Raw genomic sequence first — 12,242 nt, 5'->3', positions numbered from 1 at the left:
AAACGCATTAGTGCCCAGCATCAAATTTAAAGTTGAATGGGAAACAGACAACAAAATTCCTTTTCTTGATGTTTTAATAATCAGAGACACGACAGAATACAAATTTTACCATATACAGAAAACCACGTTATCACTTTCATATATTCACTACTTTAGCTATCATGACAATACTATCAAGATAGGTTGTAGCTAGCAACCTATTCTTAAGAACCTTACGAATTTGTTCCCCAGATTTCCTGGAAAAAGAATTTGAACTAATTCGCAAGCAACTTTCATCTTTAAAGTATCCTGACCATATAATTGAGAAAGCAATTCAAAAAGCAAACGTAATTTTTCTTCTACCGACCCCCTAAAGACAAGACCAGAGACACACCCAACAATAAAATAAAAATCCCCACCTGGAGACGATTAAGAGAGTAACTCACACCCTTGGGAAATCCAACCCTTTTGCATTTACCCTACCCAAATACCTTAGCCAAATCCCTGATTAAACGTCGAGCAAAAGACATCTCCCAAAGACTCTGGGGTATATGAGATCCCATGCCAGGACTGTGACCAATCTTACATCGGATTTACAGGTAAATCACTTCCCCAGAGATTAATACAACACAAACGGTCAGTTAGGTATGGACAACAGAACTCGGCTATTTTCAACCATATAAATGAACATACCATAGAATAAACTGGAATATGTCACGTGTAATTTATAGCAGCAACTGCCGGTACAAGAGTCAAATGATGGAATCGGCCTTAATAAAAAGAGAAGACAGGTAATGAACATCTCAAAAGGGAATTGGATATCAGATATCGTCAACGCAGTGTTCATTCAACAACGCTTAAGAAGATTAAAGGAAGATTATCAGCGGGGGTGACCTAAATTGGCTTACTTGTGGACGAATCTCTTGGTATAAATACCACCTTTTCTGTAAACTTTTCTCATTCATATACCTGAAGAGAGAGACAGCAGTCTCTGAAAATATAGTACTTTTCTCTCTACATTTGGTGTTTTTTATGGGCTCCTTTTATTAGATGGAATTCTGTTGTTACAGAACATTTTTACCAGTCATATATATATATATATGTATGTATATATATATATATATATATATATATATATATATATATATGTATATATATATATATATATATATATATATATATATATATATATATATATATATATATATATATATATATATATATATATATATATATATATATATATATATGTATGTGTATATATATATATATATATATATATATATATATATGTATGTATATATATATATATATATATATATATGTATGTATATATATATATATATATATATATATATATGTATGTATATATATATATATATATATATATATATATATATTGTATGTGTGCTGTGTTTTTATCACATCACCGTAATTTATGTACATGGTATTGACTACAAATGTCCTTTAATATCCAATCCGCTCTACTTCGTAATAATATATTTTCATATATGTTAACCGAGGGTGACTTTTTCAGTAGATGATAATTTCGTCCTCTCGTGGGTTCGAACCAGCTGACAGAGGAGAAATCAGGACTTCAGTGACGTGCTTTACTGACTCGGCCAACAAGTGTGTTTGTGTGTATGTCAGAATGCGTTTTGTAATTAATTTATAGCATTTCACCTGATTTCAGGATTCTCTTTTCTCTATTTTCTAATTCCATCGAGGCCCCTGGTAGTCGTGAGACGAGATCATTTCCTTTCAAATTCACTGTAAGTCCCTGCAGTGATAATTGCCTTTGTTTTGTGCTCGTTCTCCAAAGTGCATTTTATTATTGAAAAAAATAGGCTTCTTTTGGTACATTCTACGAAATAATGGGCATTTCCTCACGGAAAGTACAAGCAGTTTCGGCAGACTTCAGTGTGGAAATCCCTTTTCCCAGAACTTCAAGGAATGCATGTTGATATAAATGTTATAAAAATCTATTGTTTATCAATGAATATATATATATATATATATATATAGATATATATATATATAACATATATAAACACAAGTAGATGTTTTCACTAGAATGGTACTTTCAGGAAAGCAAGCAGATTCCTGCAAAATTTACCATTCAACTGTAAAATCATGGCTGAAACCCTTTTGTTTGGCAAGTGGTTGTCTATAGACACATACACACACACACACACACATATATATATAGTATATATATATATATATATATATATATATATATATATATATATATATATATCTAATAAAAGGAGCCCATAAAAACACCAAAATGTAGAGAGAAAAGTACTATATTTCAGAGACAGCAGTCTCTGAAATATAGTACTTTTCTCTCTACATTTTGGTGTTTTTATGGGCTCCTTTTATTAGATGGAATTCTTTTGTTACAGAAAATTTTTACCAGTCATATATATATATATTTATTAACACAGCTATATTGTTCTATTGACTCTTCCACCCACTCTGCACCAACTCCTAATCTAGTACACTTCTTCTCACCATTTTCTTTTACCCAGTTACATTCATGAATGACGTTCTTTTAATTCATTATATAGATCCAGACATCAAACCCATTTTCAATCAAAAACACACGACTCTTATCAGTCTCATCTACTTCAGGAAATACACACCTATCAGTAGTGTGACATCTGTTTCCTGTCACTGACCTTTGCAATTGAGCGATCTTGCAACTTATTCTCCCTCCACCTCCATCACGAATATGCAATCTTTTGTGCCTTCACTTATCCTCAGGGTATTCCTAATACTTCAAGCACTACAGCTTTCCTAGCTCCACACCTTTCAAGAAACTCGGACGCAATCACTCTTCGTCCTTATTCCTGTCAACAACACCTCCCTCCCCTGTGTGTCTTACAAGGAACACAACTTCCACCTCTCTTTGCTGAACATCCAGAGCAGCAAGATTTAGTCTCTTTTCTTTCTGGGGTTTGGCAACATAAGAAAAGGGTATGAGGCTGCAATCTCCATAGCCCTGGCCACTTGATGACTCTCACACCACATATAGCAGCTAAAATACCCTTTCCTCTTTTCGCAACATCCCACAAGTGAAAAGTTTAACTGCCACTGACCCCAGGAGATGAAACTTGCCGAACTTTTTGGGACATTTCTACCCACCAAGGGATTCACAACCCTTTACTAGGCGTGCACACACTAGATATACATATGTAAATGCACACATATACATACACACATATATGTATATGCATATGATGGAGGTGGAGGGAGAAAAAGTTGCAAGATTACTCAAATGCAAAGTTAAGTGACAAAGGAAATAGAAGTCACACTGCTGATAGGAATGGTCTTCCTAGAGTAGATGAAACTGAAAAGAGTCTTGTGGAAATGAACTTGAAAATGGGTTAGAGCTCCTCGTTAGACGAGTGGTTTACGTACTTGCCTACCGATTCGGTAGTCCCGAGTTCAATTCCTCTCACTGCCAACGTGAAATCAGAAGAATTTGTTCCCGGTGATTAGAAATTGATTTCTCTATATAATGTGGTTCGGATCCCACAATAAGCTGTAGGTCCCGTTGCTTGAGTAACCAGTTGGTGCCTAGCCACGCAAATATATCTAATCCTTCGGGCCTGCCCTAGGAGAGCTGATAATCAGCTCAGTGGTCTGGTTAAACTAAGATATACTTAACTTTTTGGATATGAATAAATTGAATTAAAGAACGCCATTCATGAATATAATTGGGTAAAAGGAAATGATGAGAAGTGTACTAGCTTATGAATTAGTGTGTCAAGGGGATTGGTTGACCTTCAAATAGACAGGGTGAAAATGTTGCTGTAGGAAAAATCAGAGCTTTTTTATGTGAGTGTAACATGGATGTGTAAGGTTCAATGTGTGTGTGTGTGTGTGTGTGTGTTTTGGGTAGGGGAAGTGTCCGACATGCTGCTGATTAATTTATTGTTGGTGTCTAATGCTGTGACAGATATCCACAAAGAGGGTTCACCAAGATTCACCAACCAAAGTAAGAATCTGGCAGACTGCTGAGTGTAACATTAGAGTAGGGTCTTGGATTGTTGGTACCCAACAGGAAAGCTAAGAGAAACTGTTGATACGGTGAAAGGGAGGGTGATTAATGTGTACAAGAGATTAAGTTAAAATGAGTTACAAGGATTAGGATGTCTCAAAGACTTGTTAGTCCATCCGATGAGACATCGTGTGCTCACTTACCTGTAGGAGCAGGTTTTACTGTGCATTCAGTGTCCTGATGATTTTGTCTAGCTTTCTTTTAAACTCTTCCACACTGTTGTGGAATGAAAGAAGCAGCAGAAAGAGAGAGATAATAATAGGTTCAAGCCTTATTATTGTGAGTCACAGATAGGAAGACACGTAGAAGGAAGGAATTATAGTCAGAAGTTGGGGTGGGGAGGGGGGAGGAAGAAAAAATGGTGGAAGTGAATAGCACAAACATATAGATACAGTTGGCCTACCTATTATGGTCATTTCAAGGTTACTTGATAATGAGGACAGCTTCTCGTTGAAAGATTGTAATTTGTTTGAATAAGTAACTCTGCTTGAATGAGGTCGTTTAGTAATTGCACTATTACGCAGAACAGTTGTGTATGTGATAGCTAGTATGTATATATATATATATATATATATATATATATATATATATATATATATATATATATATACACAATGAAATGGGTCAATAAAACGCCAAAATATAGAAATTCCTATATTTCAGAGACTGCTGTCTCTCTCTTCAGGTAGGTAATAAAGAGAGAGACAGCAGTTAATGAAAAAATTTTTAGCGTTTTTATTGACTCCTTTTATTAGATGGAATTCTTTTGTAACAGAGCATTTTTACCAGTCATATATATATATATATATATATATATATTATATATATATGTGTGTGTGTATATAATATATATATATATATATATATATATTATACATACATATATATATATATATATATATATATATATATATATATCTTGATAGAAAGAGTAAAACCAGCACTTCTACATAAAACATTCTTTATTTTGTTATGACTACCGGTTTCGGAGTAACTGTCTCCATCATCAGGTCTATACAGAAACGCAGAAAAAAAAAAAATTAAAAATCTCTAAATTACAATCGATCATTGGAATGAAGAAATGTTACACAAAGATTACATTGTATATATAATAAAAAAAAGAGTAATGTAAAAACATAAAAAAAGGAAAGGAAGCAATATTTAAAAAAGTAAATACCTGCATCATGAAGGCATACAAACTTACACACTAAAAGTTTAAAAACACAGCATCTCCGTGGACCTCTCGTTGTTACTGAGGGAAGGTTTCAACTTTAAAGTGTAGAGACTTTCTACTATTGCCAGCTCCATTGGGGCCACTCGACTAGAGAGAATGGAAAAGGAATCTAACCTTAGAGGGTGATCACTATTTTCTGCGTGATACCGTATGGCACTGAATGGTGGTTTTGCAAAAAGCCTATTTGTCCTAACTGATCTTCCCAAGTGTTCAAACCATCGTACACGTGCTTGGCGCCTTGTTTTCCCCACGTAAAGTGCATTACAGCAATTCCACTCGTATTTATAAACAACATGAGACTGTAGTTCTGGGGATACGATGTCTTTGTACTTAAACAAACCACCAATAGTATACTTGGGCTTGAACACTACTCTAACATTAGCTTGGGGATAAAATTCTCTTAAAAGTTTTAGTAGTCTATTTTTAACAGAAAAACTCTTATTACCATAGAAAAACATAGCAAAATACAGTACTGCTTTATTGGCTTTTGAAATGGAAACTTTCGGGAACAATAACTTTTCTAGCTGTTTACCAACATATGTATCTATGAAAGCAATATTAAAACCGTTTTTTTGACGCATTTCTTTTATAAACTGAAATTCTGAACGAAGTCTAAAATAATTTGAACAAATGTTAAAGGCACGGGTCACAAGTGTACATACTAAGTTGCTTTTATAAACTATAGGGATGAATGAAGAAAATTGAGTTGTGAGTCCTGTAAATGTTGGTTTCCTGTAAACTGATGTTGAAAAAGTGTTATCTATGTGTTTACTTACGAGCACGTCAAGGAAAGCTAAAGTATATTGTTCTCTACTTCCGAAGTAAATTCAATATTTTGGTGTTTTGAGTTAAAATAATCAAGAAACAGGGGTACATGTTCTTCAGATCTAAAAATTAAAAATGTATTATCTACATAACGTCGGTAGAACAGTGGTTTAAAAGAACTGGGACAATTATCTAACCAAACAACTTCGTCATGAGATAAAAAGGCATTGGCCAAAGTAGGACCGAGAGGGTTTCCCACTGCTACGCCATCTTTTTGTTTATATACATTTGCGTTAAACATAACATTTAGACGCAGATAATGTGAGCAGATTGTGTAACTGTTGTTTATTAAAATTACGGATACTGTTGGAGTCATTAAACAAGTTGTTGATGCATATATCAATGGTTTCTGCTAAAGGAATATTAGTAAATAAATATTTAACATCGAAACTTACAAGAACACAATTACCTAGTTCTAGATCACAACAACTTGTTTAATGACTCCAGCAGTGGGGAAAACAAGGCGCCAAGCACGTGTACGATGGTTTGAACACTTGGGAAGATCAGTTAGGACAAACAGGCTTTTAGCAAAACCACCATTCAGTGCCATACGGGATCACGCAGAAAATAGTGATCACCCTCTAAGGTTAGATTCATTTTCCATTCTCTCTAGTCGAGTGGCCCCAATGGAGCTGAATAGTAGAAAGTCTCTACACTTTCAAGTTGAAACCTTCCCTCAGTAACAACGAGAGGACCACGGAGATGCTGTGTTTTTAAACTTTGTGTGTGTTATGTTTGTATGCCTTCATGATGCAGGTATTTACTTTTTTTAATATTGCTTCCTTTCCTTTTTTTATGCTTGTACATTACTCTTTTTTTTATTATATATACAATGTAACCTTTGTGTAATATTTCTTCATTCTAATGATCGATTGTATTTTAGTGATTTTTAATTTTTTTTTTCTTTCTGTTTCTGTATAGACCTGATGATGGAGACAGTTACTCCGAAATCGGTAGTCATAACAAAATAAAGGATGGTTTATGTACAAGTGTTGGTTTTACTCTTTCTATATATATATATATATATATATATATATATATATATATATATATATATATATACTTATACACTGAACTTGCAGCTCACGAACGCATAATCGTATGTGTCTACGTAATGGTATACAGTAGTTTATTCCTAATGCCAACGTCTCCCAACGTCACCGCTTCATCTTCAATGCTGACAATATAACTTATACAAACTCAGTCCGCTGTTTACATCCAAAGTATTCAGTGCGCATAGACGCCCATAGAGGTATAAGTTTTAGATTGTCCGATCCAGAACAGCCAAATATAAGGACCCATTCAAAGATATGTAAATCAAATAGACAAGAAAGATTTCCGAATAATAATAGGACAGACAGAAAAAAAAGAGCGCGCGATCTAAATACCTTAGAAATTATAATGATAAATTTGGCAGTTCAGTCATGAAACACAATCATCTTGAACTCTACTGCCTGTTGAAGCACCTCAGTAGCGTGGTTGGTATGGTATTTGCCTTTCACCTCGGTTGCCGCGAGTTCGATTCTCTGGCATTCCACCGAGGGGTTAGAGATGTGTATTTCTGGTGATAGAAGTTCACTATTGACGTGGTTCGTTCGGAAGCCACGTAAAATCGTTGGTCCCGTTGCTGAATAACCACTGGTTCCATGCAAAGGGAAAACGCCATACAGACAAACAACTGCTTGTTTGTTTTTTTTGCAACTTCTATTCGATTTCTTTCTTCGACTCTCTAGTTTTACTTGAGCTGTTGTCGGTGTAAGTCATTATTAAAAAATCGTAGTTTTTTAATAATTTAAGTGTGTTTGTTTTAATGATATTAATAAGTGGTCTGATAATTACTTTTATGTGTGGTTAATAGTAAGTCAGTCTTGCTGATGCAGTTTTTTCAGCCTTGAAGATGCAACGATGGAGTTTCGAAACGTAAATAAATTGTACTGAGGGCATTTCACTAGACTCTTATGATTTCATATTTGAATATATGATATGTATTATAATATATATATATATTAATATATGTCTATCTATAATTCTTATATATGTATAATATTATAATTATATATATGTATAGATTATATATATATATATCTAATATAATATATATAATATATAGATATATATCATTCGAGCTACAAATGTCCTTTAATATCTAAATTCGCTCTACTTGGCATTGATATATTTTCATATATGTACCGAAGGGGAATTTTTCAGTTGATAATAATTCGTCACCACTGTCTGTCCTGATTTCGTTCCCGTCCTCTTGGACGGTGGTTCGATCCCATGTGGGGACGAATTATTATCAACTGGAAAAATTCCACCCTTCGGTACATATATGAAAATATATCAATTCCGATAGGTAGAGCGAATTTAGATTATTAAAGGAACATTTGTAGCTCGAATGATATATAAATGAATCACGGTTCGAGATGTGATATTATTCATATATATATATATATATATATATATATATATATGTGTGTGTGTGTGTGTGTGTGTGTGCGTGTGTGTGTTTGATGCCGGGATAAAATGGAATGTAAAAGAAAATTGTTTCTTGATGTCTCCCCGATGTCTTTCTTTTTCCCAGCACCCTATAGCAGTGTTTGGGAAAAAAAGAAAAAAAAAAAAGCAGGCATTTCCTTAAACGATGTCATCACTCTTCCGAAGCGGCTGTCTTTTCTCCTCTCCTCTGTTCGATAACGTTAAATTGAAGAGAAAGTCGTCTCCATTCAGATTTGTTTTTTTTTGCTCAATTTTCTAGAGAGCAGCTCTTAGTTTTTTGCGATAGAAGCAAAGCTTTCTGGTGACATCTGGCAACCTCCGTGGTGGCTGTTCCGACCACAGGCCACAGCGCTGAGGAATAGAATTCTTCACTTTGCCTTCTTATGTTTGGATCAGAAACATGGGCTCTAAGAAGAATAGAGGAAGTAAAGCTTGAGAGAACAGAGATGAGAATGCTGAGTTGGATTATGGGAATATTGCTGCTTGAGAGATTGGAAAATGACGAAATATGAGGAAGGGCAGGCTTAGTAGAGATTACAGAGGTGATAAGAGAGTCACGATTGAGGTGGTATGGGCATGTGTTGAGGATGGCTGACGAGGAGTGAGTGAAGAGGGCTTGGCAGGAACCTGTTAGAAGAAGATCAAGAGGGAGACAGAGAATCAGATGGCGAGATAAAGTGCAGATGATGCCTTTGATAGAGGGAAGTGGAGATGGAGCATCAGGCAACCGACCCCTTAAGGTTGGGAAAGAAGAAGATCCCAACTGGATGGCTTTTAGCAGAGGTGTTTATTCGAAAAAAGTCTCAAGCTTTCAAGGAAAAACAGCCCTCATTGGCAATTATCCGGATACTGGACAATGAGGACTGTTTGTCCTTGAAAGTTTGTGACACTTTTAATAACTAATTCTGCTAGACACCGTCCAGTTTGAATGAAGTCATTTTAGAAATTGTACTAATGCACAGAACAATTGTGTATGTGATAAGTTATATATATACATATATATATATATATATATATATATATATATATATATATATATATATATATATATATATATATATAAAATATGCGTGTGTGTGTGTTTTACAGAGAGAGACAGTATTACAGAAACAAGAAAGAGGCTATTATCGAAACTAATATTAAGACTATCAAAGAGTGATACAAGTAGTCTTCCGGTTGTGAATCAGAACCATCGAGACAAAGGAAGCGAGCAGTGTTATTCAAACTCTTATTAGTCAAAACAAAAATTTTACGAATGTTCCCTTCCAGGTGGTGGTGACAAACTGTGTCAGCAGTACCTACCAACACCCCAGAGCGAAGGTGAAAGGTTAGCATAAGCTAGTGATAAACAACTGGCAAACTGCCAGTCGTGAGCTCACCGTCAAAAGAAAGGAAATGGTGAAGTAAGGATTGGTAACGGTGAAAGGGTGAGTGGAGGGAGTGGTGACGAAGTTGTTGAAGAGTAAGGTAACTAACACGTCTGGTGAACAATGACGTAGCCGAAATGCGTTATGAACTGTAATTTATGACGTCACCACCCAAACACTATCAAGGAGGAGAAAGACAGAGAGAATAATAAAAACATAGAGTAGGGCAGTGTTAGTGGCGTGTGAAAGCGTAGCACTTGTCTCGGGGAAATTGGACTTGGAATTTTCACAACTCTCTCTCGCTCTTAGGTTTTTACAAGTCCAAGTTTAGACTTTGCTCATTCAATTTCGAATCCAGTCGACTCCTGTCAAGCAGCGAAGGGACAAAAGGTGGAACTTTACTAGATTCCAAAAGGATAATAAAGAAAATTCCAACGTTACTACTCTTCGTCGACCTGAAGAATTAACTGTCATCTGAAATGAATTTTTAGCGCCTCAGTGGCGTGGTCGTCATTCTATTGAGGTGTGAGAGATGTGTATTTCTGGTGATAGAAATTCACTCTTGACGTGGTTCGGAAGTCAGGTAAAGTCGTTGGTCCCGTTGCTGAATAACCACGGGTTCCATGCAACGTAAAAACACCATACAAACAAACAAACAATCTGAAATGAATGAAACTTGTTCCTTAGAAGATTGAACCTAAGAACTGTTATGTGCCTGAGCATGAGTATTTGGATTTTGTTAGGCTGGAACGGTTGAGAGGACATCAGTTTTGTAAATATTTGCAAATGAAAGAAGTGAACATGACTTCAGTCATGGAAATTCCGAAAAGTGTCGTCTTGGGCAAGATAAAAGCCTCCCTGTCATCTCTCTGAATCCGAGAGCAAAGTTTATTTGTGTAAGTTGCGCCACCAGCAAATGCAGACAGCTCCTAATTCATCTACGTGCTGCTGACTGACATTTTCATTGCTTGCTTTCCGCTTTCAGAGTGAATTCGTCTGTTATCCTTCTTATCGGGTCTCGTGTCTCGTGCAAATGCTTCTTAAAGAAGTCTTACGAGCGCTGAGATTCTCTCCCTGTGGTAAATGACCGAAGGTTCTTTCTTATCTGGGCACCACGCTAAAAGTTACTTTAGTTTTTTATTTGATTTATAATTCCATCTGTTTGTTCCTACGCTTGATAGCTCCAAGTGTGATGTCTTCGTTATTTCACGAAATCGAATTTCCTTTATTTAATTTTTTCCTTTTTTTTAACAGGTTGAGTTCTCTCCTGCCAATTCTTTTGCCCACTCTGCTCTCTTTCGTACATGCGCTAAATACAGGAAGAGCAAAAAGTTGACTTTGTTAATTGGCTGTAAGAATAATGAAACTTATTACAATAACGCTGACAGTTTATATCCTTTTTCGTGCTTTTAATATCTAGAGAGAGAAAACGATTGATTTTTTTAGTTATTCTTGAATTTCTTTAATATTCAAATGTGTGTTAAGCACCTCTCGTGCCTTCAGAGTTCTTATCTTTTTTCGTGCACGTCCCTAAGTATAGTGTTTTGAAAGAGTGATGGCGAAAAGTTTGCAGGAAACATCTGCTGGGCCTTGACCCAGGCTAACATCCCAAACATCTCTTGAAAATGAGCCACAGATAGGGCCTGAAAGTACTCGAGTGTGTAGTAAAACTAAATTTAAATACTTAGAAGTAAACAAGTTACAAAGTGATTTTGTGGGTTTCTTTTTCAATCTTCAGAAGAAAACTGAAAGAATTTTTGTTTGGTTTATTCAAATGTATGTTAATTACTTCTCTTGCCTTCAGAGCTCATATCTTTTTTCGTGCAATTCCGTTAGTATTGTCTTTTGAAAGAGTGATGGCGAAAGGTTTGCAGGAAACAGATTTAATATCTAGAGAGAGAAAACGATTGATTTTTTATTCTGGAATTTCTTTCATATTCAAACGTGTGTTAAGTGGCTACTCTTGCTTTCTAACAGTCATCCCAGACTGACAACGGCTGGGTATGCGTCTTCGAGCCGGTGGAAGAAGAAGTGAAGGAAGAGGAATCCGACGCAGACACGGCACCAAAAGCGACGCCAGAGGAGGCCGCGGAAGACGAGGAAGCCCTGAAGGAGACGATGGAGAGGAGGCTGCAACTCGAGGAGGAAATGGAACAGAGGAAGAGGAGGAAGTCGGAGCTGAAGAAAATCAAAAAGGGTCGGAAGGGCAGCAAAGAAGGCAGTATGAAATTACCGGGCCGATTCCAGGTGAGTTACGTCTCAATATTTTTTC

At 35.8% G+C, this 12,242-nt stretch overlaps 1 protein-coding gene across 2 annotated transcripts in view; it reads left to right on the top strand.

The window, feature by feature from the left end:
• Positions 1 to 11,949: 11,949 nt before the first annotated feature.
• The window catches only part of LOC135206630 (uncharacterized), a 45,432-nt gene continuing 45,139 nt past the window's right edge, over positions 11,950 to 12,242 (top strand). For both annotated transcript variants that reach the window (XM_064237971.1, XM_064237970.1), the window contains exon 1: positions 11,950 to 12,217. In XM_064237971.1, coding sequence (XP_064094041.1) covers positions 12,089 to 12,217 — 129 coding nt within the window. In that variant the 5' untranslated portion in view covers positions 11,950 to 12,088. The remainder of the gene's footprint in view (positions 12,218 to 12,242) is intronic.

This window comes from Macrobrachium nipponense, chromosome 31 (assembly GCF_015104395.2).
Source record: "Macrobrachium nipponense isolate FS-2020 chromosome 31, ASM1510439v2, whole genome shotgun sequence".
NCBI lineage: Eukaryota > Metazoa > Arthropoda > Malacostraca > Decapoda > Palaemonidae > Macrobrachium > Macrobrachium nipponense.
Note: the sequence above shows the minus strand (reverse complement) of the source record. Positions and strands in the feature narration are given on the sequence as shown.